This window comes from Mauremys reevesii, linkage group 2, assembly GCF_016161935.1.
Source record: "Mauremys reevesii isolate NIE-2019 linkage group 2, ASM1616193v1, whole genome shotgun sequence".
Lineage (NCBI taxonomy): Eukaryota > Metazoa > Chordata > Testudines > Geoemydidae > Mauremys > Mauremys reevesii.
In genome coordinates this window covers 167,026,644-167,052,494 of record NC_052624.1, presented here as the reverse complement: position 1 = coordinate 167,052,494, position 25,851 = coordinate 167,026,644, and the positions used below count along the sequence as shown (strand labels likewise).

General features: G+C 42.2%; 1 protein-coding gene across 10 annotated transcripts in view; it reads left to right on the top strand.

Annotated features, from left to right (window-relative positions):
* PIGN (phosphatidylinositol glycan anchor biosynthesis class N) overlaps positions 1 to 25,851 on the top strand; it is a 164,720-nt gene that overhangs the window by 125,016 nt on the left and 13,853 nt on the right. For 4 of the 10 annotated variants that reach the window (XM_039526035.1, XM_039526037.1, XM_039526039.1 and 1 more), the window contains 8 exons: positions 86 to 188; positions 2,430 to 2,532; positions 4,731 to 4,817; positions 8,017 to 8,072; positions 8,592 to 8,667; positions 10,117 to 10,190; positions 16,659 to 16,701; positions 19,917 to 19,969. In XM_039526035.1, coding sequence (XP_039381969.1) covers positions 86 to 188; positions 2,430 to 2,532; positions 4,731 to 4,817; positions 8,017 to 8,072; positions 8,592 to 8,667; positions 10,117 to 10,190; positions 16,659 to 16,701; positions 19,917 to 19,969 — 595 coding nt within the window. Of the gene's footprint in view, positions 1 to 85; positions 189 to 2,429; positions 2,533 to 4,730; positions 4,818 to 8,016; positions 8,073 to 8,591; positions 8,668 to 10,116; positions 10,191 to 16,658; positions 16,702 to 19,916; positions 19,970 to 20,371; positions 20,440 to 23,510; positions 23,569 to 25,851 lie in introns of those variants that run through there. The other 6 variants (XM_039526042.1, XR_005594510.1, XR_005594509.1 and 3 more) reach the window with 6 other exon arrangements.

Sequence of the window (25,851 nt, the reverse complement as noted above, 5' to 3'; positions counted from 1 at the left end):
TGTGACATTTTGTCTTTGTAGTGTAAATAGGATAATACATCTCTTATTCTTGTGTTAATGACATATGGTTCTCTGTTTGTTACAGCCTCATCCTTGTTTGTGCCATTACTGAGTCCCACGTTTTTCTTCCAGCGACTGCTTAGCATACTTCTCTCTTTGATGTCACCCTACCTGCTCCTCAGCACAGGGTACTTCCTTTTTTATTACAGCTTGGTGCATATTGTCCTAATAAAATATTTAAGTGTTGAATGTGAAAAAGTTACTAAATCTGTGAATGTTCTTATAAAGATGGAAAGTTTGCTCCCTAGTAAAATCCACAGTTTACCTTTTGAATGAACTACATAAAATGCTGATAATTCTCTTAAATTACATGCACTTTATTTCTCCAACATTCCTGAGGCAGTGGGTTGTAGGATGTGTACACATACAAACTTGGACCGAAATAACAAAATTGGTTTTAATTTACATCTTTTGTTATTTTGGTGCAACTACAAAACAAAGGAGCGAAAAATGTTTGTGTAATGTCCTTATAAAAGAGCAGTGGTTAAACCTTCTCTTGTGTAGAGAAAGTCATGGCACATCCTCTAAACAATTCTGGATTGAAATGTCCTGCTGGGCTCCACAGACTTAGTTTTTTCCTCAGTGGGCCAAGATGATGTCAGTCAGTGTCCCTCCTATATCTTTCTCTTTGTCATCTCAGACCCAGATTTATGGAAGTGCTGAATCCAGTCTTTCTGTCATGGCTAAAGCTGGTGCATCCTCAATCAGAAAAAGGAATTTTCCTCTCTGAGTTGCTTGACATTCATGTGTAGCCATGGATTAAATCAGGGGTCTCAAACACCAGGGCTCTTGCGTGTGGCCCGCCAAGCTCCCTGCGTGCCCCCCGCCCCTCTGCATACCCGCGGGATTGCTCCCTGTGGCGTTGCGAGCCCCGCACCACTGTCTAAAGCAGCTGGCAGCATGCCCCTTCGGGCCGGGTGGGGAGGGGGAAGGAGCCCCCTGCCACATCCCACTCCGCTCCTGCACTCCCTGCCCTGAGCCACCTACCGCTCACCCCTCACCCTCTTGCATCCCACCCACCAACGCCCTGCCCTGAGCTCCTGCTGCACCCTGCACACCACCTGCACCTCAACTCCCTGCCCTGAGCCCCCGCAGCACCCTGCACCCTTTCTGCACCCCCTGGGGGCAGCGTTGGGGTGGGGACTTCGGAGAAGGAGTTGGATTGGGGTGGGGAAGGGGTGGGAAGAGGTGGGGCAGGGGTGGGGCCTAATGGAAGGGGTGGAGCGGGGGCAGGTCCAGAGGCAGCGAGGGGGGGTGTCAGTGATGCGGCCCTCAGTTCAATGCACTAGTCCTCATGTGGCCCTCGTGGTTATTTGAGTTTGAGACCCCTGGCTTAAATGGAGCATGATGGGAACAGATGATCTTGAAGGCGGGGGAAATCTCTTCCAAGGGGAGTTTCCAGTGAAGTCAGATTTTTTCAAAGGACTGATAGACCCTATTAAGAAAGTAGCCTGCATTATATCTAAAAGATGATTCTCCAGAACCTCAGGATGAAGATGACCTTGTACTGGCCAGTCATAAGGGTCCCACATTTTTTCTGTCTCACTATCCTGTTCAGGGCATATTTAATGGGGAATGGATTACACTTTGCAAAAAAAACCATAATCTTTTAGGCGAGTCTACTTGGGGAAATTGACTGGAGCTGCAATTGCCGTGTGGACACTGTTATTCAGAAATACAAGTGATTAGATGGGGAGTTATTTCAGTATAGCAGCTTACCTCTGGACAAGCCCGTAGGAATAATTTTGGCAAATTTAGACTGAAGTATAAGTTAGAAATAGTTCTTGTACCCCTAGATGGAATCTCAACAATTCAGGGTGCTCAAATACTCACTTGCACCCATAAATGATCAGACTGACTAGGTAGTGGAGGTAGCTTTTAAGACAGTTTGAGCATTCTAGAGCCTTAGTGAACTAGCAAAAAATACCATCCAAACCTTTTAAAAAAAAAGAGAGAGAGAGATGTTTTTCTATTTATGTTGTTTCAATTTCTTTCTAAAGAAAGTTCACACCAAAAGGTGCCCATCTGAAGCCCTGGGCTCTCTTTTTTAAATGTATACCGTTGGCATACATTTAAAAACATAATAACAGAGAAGTTGCAAAACATAAACTGTCCAAAGCAAACTAACATCTTCTTCCCATCTTACTGCACGTCAATTGACCTCCAGCTAGTTGACTCCAGCATCTTTAAATTCCCACCGTGCATTCCCCTCAGACAAAATTAAAGTGTTTTATAGATCTCTGACATGATATAGTTCAGATTAACAGGGAGTCAATCTCAAAGTACATACATTATTTGTATAATTGAATAGGTTATGCTTATTATGATTATATGTATATATTTAATATTATGTTAATCATTTTATTCAGATATGAAGCTCTCTTTCCCCTGGTATTATCTGGTTTGATGTTTTCTTGGATATATATGGAAAAAGAAGTACTACAGCACTATGGCGATTCACTTAAACCAAAGGTAGCATTTCAAGACAGTTATTCTTGATTCATCATCAAAAAACTGCTCCACTAGAAAAGTATGAAGTGATTGCCCAGTGATGGCTGTAGTTGTTTCATCATGGTTTTTCTTTTAGGCACACTATGTTCTTTTAAATATCTTTAGCAGTTTTTGTTGAACAGTTTGTAGCAAAGCTCACATACATATTCTTTGAGTATGGAAAACCTATATCAGGTGTCCATCTCCTAAGGAAATATAAAAGAGATTTATAAAATATTTTATTTGATATAGTCCATAGTAGAGCTATTTCTAAGACCGAAGGAAATCAATATGACTGAAGTAGTATATTCTGTAGGTTAGAGCTGGAACTGTTGAGTTTAATGCTAATTCAAAATAAGGAGTGAAAGTCCTCCTAGGATAAGTATAATGATACTGTCTGTTTTTTCAGATGTGAAATTCTAAATAAATAAAATGACTAGCACAGGGGTATGGTGACGGAGGCTGAGAAGAAATAGTCATTTGATTTCTGAAATTACCCAAAGGAAATATTTGTAGAGTCATTTAATTTCTGCCTGCCTGTCTTTATCAGTGTGGTCTTATACTTCTGATCAGGCAGACAGTGCTGCTAACTGAATTTACGCTAGCAAATTCTTGGATTTGCCCTCAGAAGGGGTTTACACTATGTATCAATATAATTTCCTTGCCTTTGAGATTTATTATGTCAGTGATGCTCTGAACCTATGGTCACATTGCAATTCCACTCTTTGTCTAAGCTGCTGTTGTGCCCTTGAGTTGGTTAGAACCAAAATGCCTATTACAGAGATCTGCAGCCATTCTGAGCTGGGCAAGAGGTATAATACCATGCCCTCCCTATTTCCCAGAAATCTATCGTCATTGATGATCGTTATAGAGAATCAATGGCAAGGATGCTTTGGAATTTGCCAGAGTTATGTAGAGGGGAAGCTACAGTTCTGAGCCTTCACTGCTTTTGTAGTCTATATGTAGTCAGCTCAGTGGCATATTGATACCATGTTGAGCTACAAACTGGGATAGCAGATTTTAGAGATTAATAATGCCTTAGTCAGGGAGAAAAGTCAGGGGGTAAAATTGAGGCAGAAGCATTCAGAAGCGCTGATCTGGCAATTACTGTATTTTTTACCTGCAGGGATGCAATTTTAAAACTTCAGATATAACATTTATTGATACAAGGCAGAGCATTAGAAATGCAAATGGTGAATATTGACATTTGTTTACATAACTTAACAAGGTGAGGCTTATATGTATCACATGGGCCTGTTTCCTTAAAGCTTAAATAGTAGAAATCCAAGCACAGTGTGAAAGATGCATGGTTTGGGTTCTGCTTATGAGACCATATGAATCGACTATGAATGAAAAGAATATAGGTAAGCTTGAGACAGTGATTTGGTAGCATTATCATTTTTCCTTTACATTTTGTGACCTTTGTCTTGCTTTCAGTGAGAAGAAATCTTTCACTTTATTTTTCTAGTCTTCTTAAAACAAACAAAAACAGCAACAGCAGTACAACACAACACCTCTAGAGCCCCACCTTTAATGTTTGCCAAAAAGTCCTGCGTTTAGGAATCCAGTCAGGTCTCTGCTGATGTGAGACTATTTTTAAGCAATAGGTGGCCTGTATTTCAGATCCATCACATGGGATTTTCTTTTTCCATTGAAAAGAAGTTCATTGCCCTCTTAAACTCTGAAGACAATTTCTCCCCAGGTCAAGAGGTGTCATGTTGAGAGCAGCGTATAGAAGCTGAAGACTCTTTCAGTATCCTCATTCACACCATACCTCACCTTGGGGATAATTGCAGTCTTTATATTAGGAGATCTTTATCTACCTGTTTTTGTGGGCAGTGAAAATGTATTAAAAACAAACACACACTTAGGACAGGGGAAAAGAAAAGGGAGCAAAATAGTAAACCAAAGGTCGGGGAGTTGTTTCTTACCGAAGACAGCATCAGAAGCTCTGCTGGGTTCATTTGATCAATGGTCACTCTACTTAATACAATATCTTTCTGGCAGACTCATTAAAATATAAGAAAACTATAGGAAAAGTTTACAGGCTTCATCACAAATGGATCTGTCTGTTGAGAAGGAAGTGAGTTAATTTTTCATTGAATCAACTAAAATATATTCTTAGTATCAAAGTGAACCACCTGACATAATGTATTGATTTCTTCTTGCTATCTTCACAGCTTGCTGTTCTCAACTTCTCCTATACTACTGATATAACTCAGTTTCGGCAACTCCACCTGGATGATATCCGCAGATCTTTTTTCTTTGTATCCTTTTGCCTTGTTTGGAAAGCAGTGATTATGACACAGTAATTTAGATTCCAGTGAAAAGATTGGACAGTGGCACAATGGTCAATTTCAGAATGTACTGTATTTAGCAATCTTGCTCGGGTTACTGCTGAATTCATACACAAACAGCCTCTTTTAAAGATTTTTAGAAGGTCTTGTCTTTTAAAAGAAGGATTTCTTTTAAAGGCCTTTGTTCAAAATACCAGGCTAATTTCTCAGTTGATCTGCTGATGCACAGGCTGGTTCAAACTGTACCCACCTGAAACTCCTTTCTTTGTCCCTTAAGAAAGGTTTATGCTAAAATTATTACTGTTTTTATATTATATTATATTTATATTTATTAATGTCACAAATTGACTCTCGTGGATGGGATGATAAGCAAACATAGGGCCGGATCCTTCAGACACTAAACATTCCTAAAACTAAATTGTTTCTAATAATCCCCTTCCTCTTTTTTTTATTGTGAAGACGGGGTAGCTGTGAAAGAATGATATGATTGTCAATGGGTTGGGGGTAGGTGAGGGAGATTTGAAATCCATTGTAGTGAATTTGTCAATTACAAGAAAGATTAGAGGGTTTTCTAGGAAGAATTAGCATGAGGTCAGTGGGGAAATGGGTTTATCGTAGTGGGTGGGGCTGAGGGAGGAGAAAAGAAAGAGTTAGGACCCCAGCATACTTTTTATTACATTAGAAAGAACCTGGCATGTTTGGCAGCCTGATTCCCGAGCTTTGGTTTGTGCTCAATGGAGTACACAGCACTTTCATTTGTAGGCACCAGTCTGAGGAGGGTAAACCAAAATCCCAGAGCATACAAAGTTTGAATTCATAGAATGGAGTGCCCCAAAACAAATGTTTCTCATTGTATACACCATCAATCCCTGTGGAGCCAACCCTGCTGAAGCTGCTGAAACTCCACCTTGCTACCAAATGCTCAGCCCCTGCCTTCCAGCTTGACCTGCCCAAATGTACTGTCACTTGCCATCTCTGAGAGGGGACATGGGCTGCTGGAAGTGGGGCAAGTCTGGACAGGCCACTGAGAGGGAGCCCTGGTGCAGGAGCTGGTGGTGAGGAGGAGCAGTGTTGGCAGCCCCTCTGCCCAGTGTGCCCACTCAGATTTGGCCCTGTAGCTCCTCTGTTGTGACAAAGGGGCCGTGAGGCCAAAACTGAGTGTTGTGGCCTCCATGGATGGGGGCGGGGGGCTCACAACACTACTCTGGTTTGGCCCCGCAGCTCCCCTGTCACACTGGAGGACTGGTGGGACCAAAGCTGAGTAGCAGTGGGGCGGCCAGTGCTGCTGCTCCTCTCCACTGCCAGTGGTACGCCCCATGCATAACTTGTGTACAGCTGTGAGTGCCATTGTTGTAGAACACCAGGGCCCAGAAGAAAGTCCAGGAGGTTTGATGCTGTCCTTGTGGAGGAAAATCAGAGCTAAGGAAAGAATGAGCGAATGGTTTTCTGGGTTCAGAGAGCATCCTGAACCTGAATATGATTTAGGTGGGTACTTTAAAAGCAACTTTATTTACTGTACAGTAAGGTTATCTTTTTCCTTTACAGCTTTGCTATTTCTTAACAAAACGTTTAAAATTTAGCAAAATTAATGGGGTATTTAGTCCTGGCCTCGTGTCATATTTGAAAATTTAAAAATAAGCTTTTCTTTGATTAAGCAAAAAAATATTGAACAGTTTTTAAAGCTCAAATGTAGTATTTCCTTTGGCACACTAAACGAACTGAATATATTTTGTTCAGTTTCAATAAAATGTTCACCTTTTTAATGAGAGCAAGTACAATGAATTTCAGCTCAAAAGGGTTTTTTTTAGTTTAGAATATTATTAATGACTATATAGTGGTGAAGAAAGAAATGACTTCTCAACTTGAACTGTAATATTGCTACCATGAAATTATTTTAAATTAAAAGAACATATCAAGAGTCCCAATTAGGGCTTGAGAGTTGGCCTGTATTGAGGAGCCTCAGGCCTTTGTTAGCCTGATCTTCCAGAAGGAGATTCAGATTGCATATGCTTAGCATCTTGATTAGGCGGCAGCCCAGCCCATTGGGCTTTTTCCTGTTTTATTAGAGAACTGTAGCTGTTGTAAATCTGAACTGGAAGAATTTTGCAATATTGTTAGACTGTTAGATTACTAAACCTGAAATAATGTGATTCTTTTGGGAGTTAGATGCTATGAATTGCATTATTTGTGCTCACATATTCCTTCCAAAAATGTGCTTGCAAATTCTTGAAGACCCTATTGAATAGTTAATATTGAAATTTTTGTACTGAGATATTTTAATACTCCATGACAGGGTCAGGAGAGGCAATCCCAGCCTCTGCCTTCTCCCACAGGGAATCCTGGAGGCAGGAGTCCCTTTTCATTACCTTCCCACTTCACAGTTAGGGGAAGGTTGCTGGAACTGTGGCCAGATTAAAGAGGTATGAGAAACGATACCTCCTTGGCTTCACCACTAAGGGGAGGTAGGAACCTTCCATCCTCACCCTTCCGTGGGGTTATGTAGCAGCTAGGTTTTACCTGTATGAAAAGAATATGCCTTAGACCCTTTTAGCTACACAGATTCCATCAGATCAGGGTTTTGTCCCCACCTCTCTTGTCTCTATATTTGTGGAATGTGCAGAAAGGAAAAACGGCAGGTAAGAGGCAGCAATGAGATAATGGATGGGCTGTGGTATATGGACAACAAGTGTCGAAGGGTAGGCTGGCAATATTTAGTCTTATTTTTAAAACCAACAACCACAGCTAATTCCCCAACAAAGACAAATGTGTATACATTGATATATGGACAGCACTCACATGAAAATGTACAAAAGTGCATACGTTTGAATGTGTAACTGTATTGTTATAAAGAAGTGTATCCCCTTCACAGTTGAACAAGAAAAAATGCTGACTCCTAGGTCTCTCAGACAGGTTTTGGGACAGACCGGTCACTAACCTGATTTGCACATGGGCTCCCCTCTGTCAGAATTGACTTAGTCAGGATCTGGAAATTCAGTCAGGCAAGGATATCTGATTTCATACTTTTAAATGTAATGTCAATCTATAACAATAGTAAATGAGCTTCTCATAGTGCTGGATTGGCAGGTATAGAAAAAGAAATTTTCAGCATGTTGTTTTTATTTGATCTTTTATGTAACTTTTGTGTTGGATTTTCCTTAGCCATATTTAGGTTTTCTTCATCGTGACGGCTTTTTTTGGTACTGGAAATATAGCTTCTGTTAACAGGTAAATCTTATTGATGCTGTTGAGAGAAGTTGAGTGCAAAAGAGAAGACAGTGCAAAAAATACTCAAATAGCACATGCCTAGCAAAACAGCCCAACATAAGCAAAATAATAAGAATAGTGTAATAATCTAGTGGTGATTGTATTTAAGTATTATTTTCTATGGTATTTGGTGTAAGGGACCAGTCCAGCAAGATACGGAGTTGCCTTAATTCCTATTATTAGTTGTTAGTTGGTGTTGAGAGCACTCAGTCCTGAGGAAGAGCTCTGTACCTTGAAGAATTGGGCTGTAAATAATCACAGAGAAAGAAAAAGCTGAGATACATAGGCTAAGTAATACTGTACTTGAGCTTGGACAATAGTAATTGAACAACAGTGGCTTGCATGCTCATATTTTGAACAAAATCTAAAATGTCTCATTAGCAGGAAAAATGAAATGTTCTGCTTTTTTTTTTATAGAAAATACTGTTTGCAAAGATGCATTTTAATAATTTTTATTTTATTATTTTCATGGTTCTCTAGCTTTGACCCTGCCTCTATCTATTGCTTCCTGACTGTGTTCAATCCCTTTGTAATGGGAAGCTTGCTGGTGTGGAAGGTTAGTAATTGCATCTTTGTGCAGTTCTCTCAAATACATCATGCATGCGGGAATTCTTTTTCAATTTACAAAATATATATGTTTCTGAGATTCATTAACCCATTTTATCCTGTGTGCAACTATCTGCTTCTACAGAATTTCTGAAAATAAAACCCATAAAGGGTGTTTGACTTCAGTATACAGAATACATGACTGACTCATGATAAATATATTTTATTATATTTAAATCGGAATTTTAAGCATTGAATAGATATTAAATAACTTAAAACATTATGTTTTCCCCATTGTTTATAATACCCAAATGGAAGTGGGGAAAATATATATTATCTCCATTCATCCAGATTGTATTAAATAGAAATGTATTGATTTTTTTTTTACTATTGTCATTTTTGCAAACTTTATCTGATTTTTTTTAAAATAAACAAATTAAATAGTCTCTTAAAGATTGGACTTCCCATTTCCCTGCCCATGCTGTCATTCCCTGTTTGAAGAGAATGTTTAGGAGTGCTTCTCTGATGATATCTAGGGCAGAAATCATTAGACAGCACTAAGGGACAGCAGCGCAGACAACCTGCTGCTAGATTATGCCTAAAGTCAGTGATATGTTCACGCTGCCACCTCTTTTCCCAAGGAGAAGACTTGGTTGGAGGAGCAACCAGAGTCTGGTCCAGGGCTTTGTTGAATCCAAACCTGCTGGATGCTGGGCAGTATTTACCATTAGCGGAATTGCAGCTGCCTTTCTGCCCCAGATGTGACCACATCTGCATCCCAACCTGTACTTTCCAACAGCTGTAAAGGCAGGAGCTGAGAAATGACAGGTTCAGTCTTTAAAAGGTGGATTCTTTGTGTACTTCTAGCCTTAAAGAAGTGTGGGTCAGTTCTAAAAAAAGAAAATGCAGTGCACACGTTTCAGAGGTTATTTTTTTTAATTCATTAAGTTGTGCAGGTTGACTTAGTTGTGTCCTCTTGGAGGACAGTGAGTGGAGTATTTATTCTTTTTTTGGCTCAATTCTTCCCACATCCAGGCATTTGTGCATGGGCTGAAATCACCCTTTCACACTGGGAGTTCTGGGAACTACCATGTAAAATATTGCAAATTCTATGTGTTACAGCATTGCTCAAATATTTATCATGAATGCTAGACTGGATCAGCTGAAACAAGGATCATTAATATGTTTTAATCATTGAGTTGCATGGTGCCTCAGAGTTTTTCACTTCAGGTAGGCCATGGCCATAGATTTTGTATCAGTTTACTAAGTATATTCTCTGCCAAATGAGTTTTCACCCTTTCTTTGCCAATGTTTCATTTTTATAACATGTGCTACAATGAAGCTTCCCATAATGGCAATTTGAAAAGCTGGAAAATGTTTCCATGACCATTAGTGGTGTTCTGATAGGCTGTTTTACAAATGTTGCTCTAAACCATAATGCAATTTATGTTTTAAACAGATTGTAATCCCTTTTGTTCTTGTGTCATGTGCTTTTGAAGCTGTTCAAGTCACAACCCAGTTATCTTCTAAAAGGTACAGCAAATGTTTTATTACTTCAGTAGATGGAGTGGGTTTGATTATGGAAATCAGCCAAACAGTATAATTAGTAAGGATGTGAAATACCCTGAATCAGACTCCATTTGTACACCAGTTCACTCACTTTGAAAGAATTTGGATTTATCAGATCTCAGACTAAACTAACCAATGAGCCACTCTGATGACTTAGCTCACTTTTTGCTCACTCCTTACACAGGCTGAAACTTCCTTAACTTCAGTGGGAATTTACCTCAGTAACAAATGAGTAAAAAATTATGGTGATTTTTAAAGTTTGGCCCAGTATGAATGATCAAACATTTAGTTTTCTGCATTTAAAACACAAAAGAGAGAAACAAACAAACAAACTTTTTCTTTATGTAGAAAAAGTAAGCAATATTTAAATTAGAATTTCATATTTTAAATTGCATCTCCATGTAGTAGAAATATTGTTTATTTAAAATATATAGATGCTCCCCGACTTACGCAAGCGTTCCGTTCTGGAACGCCTTGCATAAGTCGAATTTTGAGTAAGTTGGGGACGTGTACCTGACAATTACGCTGTCCCCCACCCTCTCACCCCACCCCCAAAAAAAAGAGCTTATGGAACTTTTTCCGTAAGTGCGGGTTTGCGTAACCCGGGAGCGTCTGTATGTACAAGCCAGCTAAATTAAAACTTTGTAGCACTGACCTTACCACAAATTGCATTTTTTTAAAAAGGGACTCAAACAAGTCTTTGACCAGACACTTTCATTATGGATTTCTTTCTGCCCCTCCATAGTAATTTAATGCTAGCCTGACGTTTAAGACACTGCACTCCTTGCTCAATCTTCTACCCTCCCATGTTTGGTCTTTCTTGGCAGATGTGAGTGCAGGTAATCCAGCTCATATCACATGATCTATATGAGTTAAATGACTTCCTTGATTTAACAGCCAAAATATCTGAGGAGTCTGTCGTCTCTGAGCATGGTCTAGCCCAGGGGTCGGCAACCTTTCAGAAGTGGTGTGCCGAGTCTTCATTTATTCACTCTAATTTAAGGTTTCGCGTGCCGGTAATACATTTTAATGTTTTTTGGAAGGTCTCTCTCTACAAGTCTATATATTATATAACTAAACTATTGTTGTATTGTAAAATAAACAAGGTTTTCAAAATGTTTAAGAAGCTTCATTTAAAATTAAATTAAAATGTTGATCTTACGCCACTGGCCTGCTCAGCCTGCTGCTGGTCTGGGGTTCTGTTCACCTAGGCCGACAGTGGGCTGACTGGGGCCTGCGGCCGGGACCCCAGCTGGGAAGGATCTGGCAGCCAGAACCCCAGACCAGCAGTGGGCTGTGCGGGGCCAGCAGCTGGGACCCCAGACCGACAGTGGGCTGAGCGGCTCAGCCCGCTGCCACTCAGGGGTTCCATCTGCTGGCTCCTGCCAGCCGGGATCCCGGCTGCCAGACCCGCTCAGCCCGCTGCTGGTCTGGGGTCCTGGCCCTGCCCACATACAGTGGGTAGCTACCTTCTCCCTGGTTCTGGCCCATTCTCTTCCTCTCTCTGCACTGAGTTGAGGGTGGGAGTGGACCGAGCACAGGGCTGGGGGTGAAGGATCTGGCCAGGAGCTAAAATGAGGGAGGGGGCTCAGGGTTGGGGCAGGAGGTTTGGGTGTGGGGGCACTTACCTGGGCAGCTCCCATTTGGTGTGAGGGGTGCAGGTGGGAATGTGAGTGGGGGTGCAGGAGCTCCCGTTTGGTGCTCAGGGTGGGGGTGGGGATGTGCGGGGTGCATGGGATGTGGGGGGGCTGGGGATGTGGGGGGTGCAGGTGTCAGGGTAGGGGGGCTGGGTATGTGTGGGGGTGCCAGAGTCAGGGCTGGGGTCATGGGTGGTGGGTGAAGCAGTCAACAGAGGGCTGGGTGGTACAGGGCTCAGGACAGGGGCCTGGGGTGTGTGGGGGGGTGCAGAGCTCAGGGCAGAGGACTGGCTGTGTGGAGAGGGGCGATCAGGGCTCAGGGCAGAAGGCTGGGTGACTGCCCCCCCAGAACCCCCAACCCCCCCACTCCTTGTCCCGACTACCCCCTCCTGGGACCCCACCCCTTATCTAAGCCTCCCTGCCCCTTGTCCCCTGATTGCCCCCCTAGGACCCTACCCCCTACCTGTCCCCTGACTGCCCCAACCCTTACTCACACCCCCACACCTAGACAGAACCCCCTGGACTCTCATGTCCCATCCAACCACTCCCTGCCCCCCGACAGGACCCCCCCCAGAACTCTGGACCCATACAACCCCCCCGCCCCGCTCCCTGCTTGTCCAACCCCTCTCCACACCCCTTCCTCCTGACAGCCCCCCAGAACTCCCGACTCATACAACCTCACCAGCTCCTTGTGTCCTGAGCACCCTCCAGAGACCCCCACCCTAACTGCCCCCCTGACCCTCCTTGCTCCCTGTTCCCTGACTGCCCTGACCCCTATCCACCCCACCCCTAACAGACCCGGGACTCCCATGCCCCATCCAACCCCTGCTCCTGACTGCCCCCTCCAGAGACTCCCCCTAACTACCCCCGGGATCCCACCCACCCTGCTGCCTGTTCCTTGACTGCCCCCACCCCTTACCCAACCCCTGGCCCCAGACCCCTTACCATGAGACTCCCTGCTCGCGGAGTCCCAGCAGGCAGTCGCGTCCATTAAAAAACGGCTCGCGTGCCATCTTTGGCACCTGTGCCATAGGTTGCCGACCCCTGGTCTAGCCTATCATAGTTGCTAGTGCTGATCAGACAGCGCCTCCCTGTGACTGGACTGCTCCAGACCAGGGCTACAGGGGTGAAGCTAGACTTTCCTGGGAATGGTTGCTCCCAGCTGTTCCAGGCCATAGTGGAGTTGGGCTCCAGAAGTGAGAACAGGGAGCTTGTCTGTCCTGTGCTTTCAGTGAGAGCAGAATGGAGGAGAAAGACGTCTAATTCAATTGCAGAAGGGAGAAAAAACAGATGCGGGGAGGGAAAGGAGTAGATTGAGACAAGGAGACTGGTGAGACTGGAACTGAAATGGGTGTTGGAGAGAGAAACAAGACTGGGACCAACTGGGCAAGGAGACTAAGAGCTGAGGGAGAGGGAAGACTCGGGCTGGTGGGGCAAGGAGATTGGGACTGGGAGCAGGAGAGGAAACAGTGAACAGACTGGGAGCCAGCAGACTGGGGGCTGAGCACGGAGATTGGGCGAGTGTCTGGGAGGGGTGGGGGAGACTACAACTAGCTGAACAAGGAGCCTGGGACTAGGAACCAGTGGAGAGGATGGGGGTAAAGGGGGGAAATAGAATGATTTGACAATGAGCTGGGTGTTGGAGGAGAACTGAGACTGGCTCAATGAAGAGCCTGGGACAAGGAGCCCAGGAGAGAGTGTGTGGGGAGGGAAGGAGAGATTGAAATAGGATGAGGAGCCTGAGGAGAGAGACAAGGATTGAGAGCCAGTGGAATGGAAGGGGAGATCAGACTGGGAACTGGCAGGGCAGAACTGGGACTGGGTGTGGGAAGGAGGAGACATTGGGAGTTGGCAGAGTAGAGATTGGGACCCGAACAGAAACCCAGAGGGAAAGACTAGTACATACTTTGCAAGGAGACTGAACTGGAATGAGAAGCCTTAGAAGAGGAAACTGGGACTGGGTAGGCAAGGAGAATGGGACTAGGATGAGGAGCCCGGATGGCTAAGAGACAGAACAGCAGAAGAGGTTAAGTTTGGGAGGGACAAGCAGAAGTTTGTGCCCACTAGAGCACACTCGCCTCCAGAGCCTGGAATGGGAACCCAGATTCCTGAGTCTCACCATTCCTCTGCTGTCAGCAAATATATGTGAAACCCATATGTCTCACCCACTATAGTGCTGGCTAACATAGAGGATATCAACCTACTACTAGCAGTTACTCCATTACCTCAAGTGGTAGAGGTCTGTGTGGTGGATCTAAAGGTTCCAACCCTGCCAATGATCCTGTGTAAGAAATTACACACAAAAGGCTACATTAAAAGAACACTAGTAAGATTGCAAAATCAAGCCCTCAGAAATTAGAAAATATCAGAATTAAGGTTACATGTGCAACTTTAATCACCCCCTGTGTGTGTATGCATTCTGATATCTTTAAATACATTTCACATGGTATTTTTTCCACAGGACACCTGCCTGTTCAGTTTGTGGTTCCAGGCCTTATTTTACTGTGTATTATTCCAACCTTGCCCTGAAAAGCGAATTATTAATATCCTCCCATGGGCTTTTCTATGGAGCTTATCGTTATAGTATCTTCACAAATATTAATCAGTCTATCTCTGCAACACTCGCGTAAGGTGAGAGGGCATTATTATCCCTGTTTTACAGATGGAGAGCTGAGGTATGGTGATTATTAAGGTAAAACATTTCCACTCTGTTTGAGTGCTCAGTCTGAGACAAAGATGTGATTTTTCTGAGTACTTACCATTAGATACTCAAAGCACAGATTCACTTTCTCAGTTTGCAGGTGTGAGTTGCTCAGCACTTCTGCAAATCAGACATCAGAGTCTCAAGTTGGGCACCAAAAAAATGCAGAACATGCAATTAGTGACGACTTGTGAAAAGTCGGGTTTATGTGACTTGCCCAGGCTCACACGGGAACTTGGTGGCAGTGGAAGGGAGAGAATCCAGTTCTCCAGATCCACATTTAACTGCCTGAACCACGAGACCATCCTTTCTCTTTCTGCCGCCCCCTGTTTCATTCATAATATGCCTTCCAACTTCTGATATGACAACAGCCCCATTTACAACATAATCCTAATAATCCCCTGTATAGGTCCATCCTCTGCACTAAATGGGACATATGTTCTATGGGGAAAAAAGCTTGTGATCGTGTAATTAAAGACTGTGTCAGAATGCATATGCACAAAGGAGGCGAATTAAAGTTCCACAGGCAACCTTAATTCTGGCATTTCCTAACTTCTGAAGGCTTGACTTTGCAACCTGAATAGTGTTCTTTTAACTTTCTCTTTTTGAAAAGAGAGCACTGAGATTAGCATTGTTCTTCTTTTATGAAATCCTTGCTGCATTCCAGGTAGGTATATTTGTACATATCAAGAGGCAAGATTTTTGGTAGTCACATGAATAGCTTTTCAGTCTCTCTGCTCATTGTTGGAAGCATACTTCATGCTCTTCATGAGAATCTTCTGTCTGTGTAGGCTCTTATACATCTCCCGTCAATGTGGTACCTTAGCTCAGTGCTTGCTAGATATTGCAAGATTGTGACATCGCTGGCTATTTAGATCAATACTAAGTTTCCAATGGAAAAGATGCTTGTAGATGAATCAGAAAATAGTGAATTTGCCACATCTTTATTAACTAATGAAGCATAATTGATTTATCAAGAAAGTGCTAGAAAATATAGCACTAAATTCAGTTTTCTCAAAGGGATAAATCAGTTTTTAGGGCAGATGCTTGCAGAGCACTATGATATAATGTTTTCTAATGAAGTTTCACACTGTAAATTGATTATATTTTATAATGATAATGCTGTATAAATTAAACTATTACAGTTAATGACCTGACTGCTAGTGGTGGGTCAGCTCTTTGCAGCATTGCTCTAATGCCGTTAACTGACAAGCCAGTCATTAATAACTGCTTTCATGTGATCTACTATTTCAAAACCTTAATGTACAGAGTAAAATATTAAGAAAATGAAAAAGCTTTATTAGCTCTATTTCCTCCCTCTTAGTCATTTTACTTACTGAAATCTGCTTTTCCAAAAGTAATCCTACATACTGTAGGTTCACACTCCTGGGTTTTTGTGCATTCAAGGGATTTAGGAGCACTCTCCCAAAGCTTTTGGGAACTTCTGGAGCACTTTTACTCTCAGTCAGTCAAGGAGCTGGAGGAGCGGCTCATGTAATCTCATTTAGCAGCTGTCCACCCTGTAAGACTGGTTTGTCAGCACAGATTCGATCAGCTCTTTTTGAAGAATATTCAAGATAATTTTATGCTCACAAGCATTTTTGTCATTCTTGAATCCTTCTGGAGATTCCAAGCCTTCCTACTCTGAGGTTTTGAAGTGGTGCATAGGCCTTGTGCAGTAAGGAGTGGATGTCACCCACTGTGCATTCATGGTATACACAGTTACAGATTTTTAAACTGTTTTTAATATTCTTTGAATATATCGGGAGCACTTATCATTTGACAAGCCACTCAGGTTTGCTGGTAAATAACTCATTTTTGGGGTACCCTATTGTGAAACTGTAATTACATTAATGAATAAGTCTCTTGTCAAAACGTCATGATAAAATTGTATGTTCCAAACATGTTAGGCATATCAGCCCTGTTTTGTGTGTTAACTTCTCCCATGAAGTGCATTGGAAATGTATCTCTCAGAGAATGAAAAAGCCAGAAGTCATATAATATAGTAATTCATATTTGTACTTGGGGGTTTAATAACTTTGTAATTGCATCTGTGGCTATGAGTTAAGAATTATGGTCTCTCCTTTTTTGCAGCCTTTTTCTCATCGTTCTTGTGATTTCAGACATTATGGCTTTGGTAAGCTACCATTGGACATTCTGTACAAATAAGATCAAGAAAGCAGAGTGCTCAGCTAATTCAATCAAGAGATATCTGAATTAGTTTCAGACTTCAAAGTTTTTAGAGCTAGGGCAGTGAATTGAATCAAAATCCTGGTATAATTTACAGATAAAAATCCCCATCTTCATGCTTTGTATGTCATGTAAGGAATGCTTCTTAAGAGGTGTAATTTTTTTTTACTTCAGTTCTTTCACTCTGCTGTTTTAAACCTAGTATTCCTGGTTTTTAATGTATTGCAAATCAAATGTTCAAATTAAAAGTATGAGAGCACAAGGGAATGCTAGATTTACCTGGGTGCCTGGTCTAGTTAATTTTTCAGCAGTTTCTTGCCTGCTGCCAGAAAAAAGATGAAAAAGAGAGAGAGAGAGAGAGAGAGAGAAATGTGTCAGACACTGAACTGATTTTTCAAACCTGTTGTCAGAATTATCAGCGAAAGGCTGGAAAATATATGAGAGGTATCTTTTGTAGAGCAATCGTATCCTTTGTGTGAGGCAGTGGGGAAAATTCATCCCAGCCAATTGTAGACTCATGGTCAAAATCATTTAAATAGAGACATCTTAAAAAAAAATCTTTATAAATTTAAAGAGACACAATTAATTCCCCCAAAAGTGTCTTCGACAGTAGCAGTGCATTGCTATATTATACCATGACTGGAATGGAAACACGCTGAAAGCAGTAGGCAGGGAGTTATACTATTTTTGCTCTCACTTCCCACATTCTGTTTTGGAAGGTATACTTCAAAGTGACAAAACCTGCTGTTTGTGTTATGTCATTTCACATTGCAGTGTGGTTTAAGAAGTTTTACCATATAAGAGAAATAGCAGGTATAAGACATCAGGATGTCTAGTTTGATCTTAGAGTAACAAGCAGGCTGGCCCCTAGAAGTCCTAAAAGTATTTTTATCTAATTTTCACATACAGATTTATTATAAACTGTTTTTTATTTAATAATTTCAGAAGGAAAATAATTAAAATATTAATAAACTACACATATGCAATGAACTACAGAGTTTTGACATGCAGAAATTGTGTGTGTGGTCTATGCATGTACATATACACATCTATATATTTATGAAACAAGAAGACGACTATAGCAACAAAAATAAAGTGGAATGGGTAATGGTTCTTATTCTTACCAAACACTTAATGCAGCCACTAACTGTGTGGAATCTTTTCTTTGTTGTGATATTACTTGGTGAACCTTGCAGGTGCAAGTTCTTTTGTCTGCATATACCCAGAATGGTGTTTGACCACACAGTTAGTAGAGGTAGCATCCAAATTCTGAGAAGAAGACAAAAGTATTGGACGTACTTATTTGAATAAGGAGTTATTTGCTAAACTTGCATTATAAATGCAGTATAAATACAGCAGATTTTCAGCGTGATCCTTTAAATGGATTGAGTTCCTTACATACCTCACTTCAGGGAGAGTATCAAGAATCATTATTCTGTTGTGCAATCTTATGAAAGATTTTAAAATACGCAGTTTTTAGAAATTTAAAGTAGCTTTTGAGTTTATTTTTTTAAAGGTTTGCTATACTCAACCCACCAGCTTTAAATGCTCCTTTTCAGATGGTGAAGTCTCTGATTTTAATCTTCTGCCCTGATTTCTGTCTGAAATAATCTTTAAGAAGCTAGTTTAACCTAAGATGTACATCAGCTAATTGCTAAAGTTTTTTTGTTGGTCACTAAAGATTGTTGTGTGTGAGCAATGGGAAAGAGGGCTTCTGGTCACTGGGAGGCGAAACTAGTCCTTACCTGCCCTAAATCTCTGCTTCTGATGAATCGTGCACCGCCTTCACTGAGAGGACATGACCCCCTTCTCCATGCTGCCATTTCCCAACTTGTATCTCTAGCCTGAGAGTCACTAGGGAAGGACAGATCACACAGGACTGTCTAACTGGTAGGAAAAGGGGAGACCAGACAGCCAGGGCTTGGTAGCTGTGTGAATCAGGCCCTGGGATGAAACTCTTTAGCCTCTCTGTGGGGTGGAGGGAGTAAGAAGGAGGGGTCAGGGCAAGGTTTTTTTTCTGTTGCTTCATAGGGAGTTGGGAGGATCTTGGTTTTTCTTTTGTCTCTTATTTTGCGTAGAGGTAAAAGGTAAGGAACAGGGTGACATCACATTAGGTGTGGGTGGGGAAAGTCAGAGGGACTGAGGTATCTGTGTATCTCACAGCGGACAAATATACACATTCTCTGTGTTGTAAAACAGCTTTTCAAACATTTTCACCTGTGACCCCAACATGACACACTTTTTCTTCTGTTACTCTATATCCCAGATCCCTTTAGACTCCATCCCAGAATCCTTCTTGTTGTTTCACCCAAATCTCCCACAATGCAATGTATAGTAATGGTTAATTATTTAAATTTGGTAGTCATGGCCAAAGGTGGGAAAATATTGACATTTAGTCCATATAAAATTGATAATTTCACATATTAAACAAAAAACAGAAGAGCATTATATATATGTGTGTGTGTGTGTGTATGTGTGTATGTACATATATACAATGAAAAATTATATGAGTTGCACAGTCTTCCTTGCTGAGTATCTGCTTACCCTAATTAAGTCAACTGTTTGCTTTATGAAGGTGTTCTGTAAATCAGGACAATTTATTAAAAAAAATCTATTTTACATAGTTATATGGCTTCAATTATATAGTAGCTGAGCACCTTGCACTCTTCAGTGTAATTTATCCTCACAAAATACCTGTGACGTAGGGAAGTACTATTATTCCCATCTTGCAGATGAAGAACTGAGGCACACAGAGAGACATGGTCATACACGATATCTGTGCTAGAGTCCCTATAAAACAGCTATGCAGCCTATCCTGAGGTCACTGCCAAATTTGAGAACCAGTGTCCCAAACAATAAAGTTGTTTGGGGGCTTCTTCTCTTGAAGAATGCTCTGTATTAGAAATCCTTTGTGCTCCTCAGAGCACATCTTGATAGAACTAGTCACCCTTTGTTCCTCTTTAGCTGTTCGTGTTTGATTCCACTAGCTCCTCGAATATTGTTTAGTTTAGTCCAAATGAACATTTCGTGAAAGGTCTTGCCCTTGTTCCACTTGAAAAGTTAGAAACCTGGAGTAAACAACCTGGAAACATTGGTTTTAGTCTTGTCTTTCAAGTTGTGCAATGTTTATATACTAAACAACATTATTTTCTTATTTCACAGCACTTCTTCTTTTTGGTTAAAGATTATGGAAGCTGGCTGGATATTGGAACAAGGTACAGTATATTTGCCTCCAGTGCTTTCTTAAAAGGATAGCCTCAGGTTGGTATGTGCCAAAGATTAGTCAGTTATTATTTATCTGTTAGTGTTCCTGCAATTCTTTCCAACTGCTTGCCCTTCTCCCCCAAAGCAAGCGTTTCATTGCTGCTTTCCTCACTCCTAGTAATGTCATCATCCTAGAACTCATGTTTAATATTGGTTAGCATGGCAAAAAATATGAGTTGTTTTTTTTTAAATAGAAGAGGCATGGCACACAATTTTTAAATTCCTCTCTTATTGTTTATCGTTGGAAATTATAAGAAGTCAAATCTTTTATTTTACAATAAAAATTGTTAAAAATCATTTAATAGTTGGCAACTATTTAAAATCCCATACACTCCTACATTGTACATTTATAGGTCCAAATTTATGCAGGAATCATGCTGGAAAGGATGACAAATACCATGGCTTTTCATGGGGAAGAAAAGTAAGTCACAGTTTTTGTCTCAGAAATCAGGGCTCTGACTAATATAGACACCCCCCCCCAAGTCCTCCTTTGTGATCTATGCTAGTCTCCCTAACATAGATTCCAGTGCAGCGTAGGGGCCATGGAGCCTTATTTGTGGCCACTCCTGCAACAAAAAACCAGCATACACAGAATGGAAGGAAGTATTTCATTAAGAGTACAAATTTCCAATGTAGACTTCCTTAGTAGTATTAGAAATGCCTAAGTAAATCACGGAAATAGCTTGTTAGTCTGTCTTTAATAGAAACTATGTTGCATTATGAACCCTGCTAATTATCACATGATACCCTTGTTCAAATAAAAGTTGAACAGTGACCTATTAATATTTTGCATGCTATGTCAAGTATATTGACTCTTGTCCCCCTTCCACCTATTTTCGGGCTGTTTGAGCCTTTGCACTTAGCCACATTTCCAAAGTTCCCAATGTGAGTAAATTGCAGTAGATTAAATAGTGGAAAGAGTATTTTACCCTCATACTTTCATATTCTCCGTTTATGATTGAGTAAATGGTCTCTTCCTTTGGTCCTTTAATTTCACACGTGGACTTAGAAATGAATTTCTAGAGAGATGTGAAAGACCTTAGGGATGCCCTGTTTATGGCAACAAGAATGTTAGTGTCATAATAAGACTTGTAGGATTCAGTGAGCAAAAGTATAGATTGTTTTGAGTGACCAAAAAAAAAACCACCTCTCAAAAATATGAAAAGTCAATCACCTTATTGTTTCTGTGTTCTTCAGAGCATAGCATTTAGAGCTGTTTCATGTTCTTGTACCTGTCTTAGCCCGAATCTCTGCTCTGCCATGTTATATTTGGTGCAGGAGGTGAGGGGTGTCATCCGGGAGCTGATTACATACAACCTGTATTCCTCCCCTTTGTGTATACATCCTGTGTAATGAGTGAGTTAAGAGTCCCGTGGAAAAGATCATATGTGGCCATGTAATTAAAGATTGTATCATAAAGCATATGCACAATCAGGCAGAATGGACAGGCAACCTTAAACTTTGCATTTTCTGACTTTTGAGTGCTTGGCTTTGCAAACTAAATTACATTTTTTCAATTTAGTCTTTTTGTATGTAACTTCCTAAGGGTTTTAAGAAAAAAGGTGAATTATTATGTCCAACTGAAACAGTCCCCCAACCATGCATCGTCAGTGGTGTTTTGAACCCCGAACCTTGAGCACTGAGGATAGACCTCTGCCACTTGAACTACAAGACTAAATACATGAGCAGGCGAAGGCGGTTATTGCAGAGAAGGGTTGGATGACAGGGGTCACCTGCTGGGTTCAGGAAGACTGCCAGGGAGCGTTGGGGAGGAGGATAATTTGCCTCACTTTATCTCATCCCTCCCTCTGCAGCTGCTTTGGTAGTAGCATGAGCCTAGCCTTGGAACATCCATGTTCACTTATTATTTGGATGCTGCACAAATTTTCTTGAGAAATGCAAGTGTGACTAGGTAAATCATGATTTTCAATAGTTTATATCCCCTCAAAACATGGATAGAAATTTGTGACAAAGAAAAGACTCTTCTCTAACCTGAGGGCTTTACCCCCTGTCAATTTCAAAGGCCTTTTGCAAACAATAAGGTATTAGTGCTGCTGAAAAAAAAGATTGCAAGAATCTTCTATAAAGGAAAGTGTTAGGCAACTATATAAGGGTCATTATTAGCTCCTCCTGTAATTTTTGTCTGTGGCACAAGCACGAAGAAAAGCTTGCAAAATTTCCCTTCTTTTTTTCCCAGCCAACCAGCTCTAATGCAGAGTAATTGCTTCTGAGGCTACAGCAGATACAACCAATCTAGGGGTTGTTTGAAGGGGGTTGGAATGACTGTCAGAGGGAAACTCTTTCATGGAGACCCTAGGGAATACCTAAACTTGGAGAGAGAGCTTTGTGTGAGGTTCATGTTCTGTCACTGTTATCTGAGTTACCAGAAAAGCCAAACCCCAGGAAGAGTGTGTGTGTGGCCTTTATACGGTATGTGTACATTTGGAGAACATCAGCATAGTTGTAATTATTTCCCTTCAATTCCATCAACATTGTTGTTTTGCCAAGAATATTATTTTTATTTTAATTCACAAGTCAAATCACCACCGTCAAACTATTCAGTCTTCCCTAATCTCCCTCCAGTTTGTCCATATCCCTTTGAAAGGGAACTATCCTGAACTGAGTCCAGTATTCCAGGAGTGGTCTCACCAGAGTTCTTTAGAAAGGGACTACAGCATTACATCTCTGTTTAAGAGATGAAGTGTGTGCGCCTGAAATTGCATTTGTCTTTTCTCTTGCCATATCCCATTGCAGATACTATATCCATATCGGATTTGCTGGCCACTATCACACCAGATCTTTTTCAATAAAAGTTTCCCATGTTTCTCGTCCCTCCCCATTTTGTACCTATGGTTATGGTACCCCTTTTGATATGAACAGATAGTTAAAGTTGGAGACCTGTAGACTGTTCCTAGAGTGATAAGAAATTGATCAAGTTTGCATCAGGCAGAATACCAAAGGCCTGCTTCTCCAAACACAGGAGGAACCTAACACAGGAGACCGCTTCCTTGCTCATAGCACCAAACTCTTTGAGCCAATATTCTGACCCATAACATCTCTCTCAGCTTCTTCTAGGGCCACATACATTCCTTCCAGGCTGTGTGTGCTTGGCCTTTTTTTCCTCATCTGATTCTGCCTATGTGGGCCTTCAGCTTAAGCTTCTGTCTCTCTGTGTCTTGCACAGACCCTGACCCACAAAAGTCCAAATTACTGGATGGCTGACACATATCCCCTTTGTCTGAGGTGAGGCCACTCACAGCTATCTTAAATGAAGGGTGGAGGTCACAACAGTTTAGTTGAGGTTTAATGAAACCCACAAAAACTACATAGGTATTAGCTTGAATTTTCCCGAATGGCAAATAATTTTATCTTTGTCCTATCCGCATTTCTAACCTTACGATGTTTCTGTCCTCACTGGTGTTTGCATCCTCTACCAATTAAGTATCATTTGTGAATTTAACTAGGCTGCTGTTTTTTACTCCCTTCTTCCAGATCATTAATGAAGATGTTAAGAGACAGCAGACCTTCACATTGATCCCTATGGCACAACGCTCAGTAAATTGTCAGTTTCACAGATTCCCCCTGCTCAGTAAACTGTCAACTACCTTATTTGTTTACTGTCTTTTAGAAAGTTTCCATTTTCTCATTTAATATTCAGATCCAAGGTGATTTGAATTTGTTTTGCAAGGAGGATTTCATAGGTTGTTTTTTTTTTTAATTGGTTTTACTAATGTAAAACTTTGAAGCTATCCCACAGAATTCTTAACAATAGTTTCCTGTGACAGGCTCTATGATCTGCACAAGAAGGCTTATTTAAACCCTACACCCTAGGAACTCTGAGATATTCATAAACTGCATAATGTGCATTGGAACCCTCATTACATTTTTTTTAAAGTTCTGCCTCTAGGAAACTACAGCCTTTTTGTGCCTTTTCATGTATTTGCGTCCTGATCTGTCTGCAGTGTGCACATGTGAAGTTTATTCTGACAGATTCTCATATTTTGAATAACAGCCTTACAGAGAGAGTACAGAACATCTCCATTTTTTTATTTTGAATTGCAATGAGAATGTCTTAATGTTTAAAAGGCATTCACCGACAGTATGCACAAATAGCTGACTATTTGGATTGTCAGGAATAAAAGAATAAATCCCTTTTTATATGATACACTATACAGCCACTCCCTGTTTTTACAATAGTAAAACTGGGTTGCCAGAAGTTACAGAAATAGATATAATTTAAACTCTCCTACTGCAGGTTCAAAATCCATGGGGCATAGATGCAGTGCAGGAAGCTGTTTTTAGGTCTCTGTGAGGGTAGCTAAGGGCAGTTCTACACTTAAAATGCTGCAGTGGAGCAGCTGCACTGCTAACGCTTCAGTAAAGACACTGCCTATGCTGACGGGAGGGCTTCTCCCATGGGCCTAGGTACTCCACCTCTCATCGACAAAGCACTGTCTACACCAGGGGCTAGGTCGGTTTTATGGCATCACTCAGGGGATGTGGATTTTTCACACCACTGAGCAATGTAGAGCAAAGGATATGTCTACACTGAAATTAAAAACCCACAGCTGACCAGTGTCAGTTGAGTCAGATTTACAGGGCTCAGGTTCTGGGGATGTTTAACTGTGGTGTAGACGTTCAGCTCTGGGACCATCCCCCCCCTGCAACAGTGTAGACATGTCCTTAATCTATGGAAGAGCTTTAGAAGTGGCTTTAGTGCAGTAGTCACCAACCGGTCAATAACAATCGACTGGTCGATCCTAGAGGATCTCCCAGTCGATCACAATCTCTGGTGGTGCACTGTGGCTTCCGCTAAGGCAGACTCTCTGCCTATCCTGGCCCCACACCGCTCCCAGGAGTAGCCAGTGCTGCCCCATGGCCCCGGGGGAGGGGATGCAGGGGTCTCCCTTTGTGCGCTGCTCCTGCCTGCAAGCACCGCCCCTGCAACTCCCATTGGCCGAGAGAGCTGCGGGGGTGGTGCTTGCAGAGAGGGGCAGTGCATGGAGCCACGTTCCCTCCACTGCCCCCCCAGGGGCCACAGGGGTGCATTGGTCCCTTTCAGGAGCAGTGTGGGGCCAGGGCAGGCAGGGAGTTTGCCTTACTCTCACTGTGCCCACTGCTGACCGGGAGCAGCTGGAGCTAAGTGCTGACCAGCAGGAGGCTACACCCAAACCCCCATCCCTGAGCCCCCTCCCAGAGCCTGCACCCTGAACCCCCTCCTGCACCCCAAGCCCCACTCTGAGCCCCCTCCCAGAGCCAGCACCCCAACCCCCCTCCTGCAGCCCAACCCTCAGCCCTGATCCACCTCCCGGAGCCAGCACCCCATACCCCCTTTTGCACCCCAAACCCCCTGCTGCACCCCAAGCCCCAGCCCTGACCCCCATCCCAGAGTCAGCATCCCATATCCCCTTCTGCACCCCAACCCCCTGCCCCAGCCCAGACCCCTCTCCCAGCACCCTGTATCCCCTCCTACACCCCAACCCCCTGCCCCAGAGTCAGCCTAGAGCCCCCTCCCACACTGTGAACCCCTTATCCCCAGCCCAGAGCCCACACCCACTCCGGAACCCCAACCCCCTGCCTCAGCCTGGAAGTGAAAGTGAGTGAGGGTGCGGGAGAGCAAGCGACAGAGGGTGGCGGGGAATGGAGTGAGTGGGGCAGGGCTTTGAGGAAGGGGCAGGGCCTCTGGGATGGGATGGGGCGGGGTAGATCCTGGTTGCCCTTATATTCAAAAAGTGATCTTGGGCTTAAAAAGGTTGGAGACCATTGCTTTAGTAGAATTCATGTTTTTTTAACAATTCAGTAAAATAGCTAGCAGATGTCTGTGCACTACACT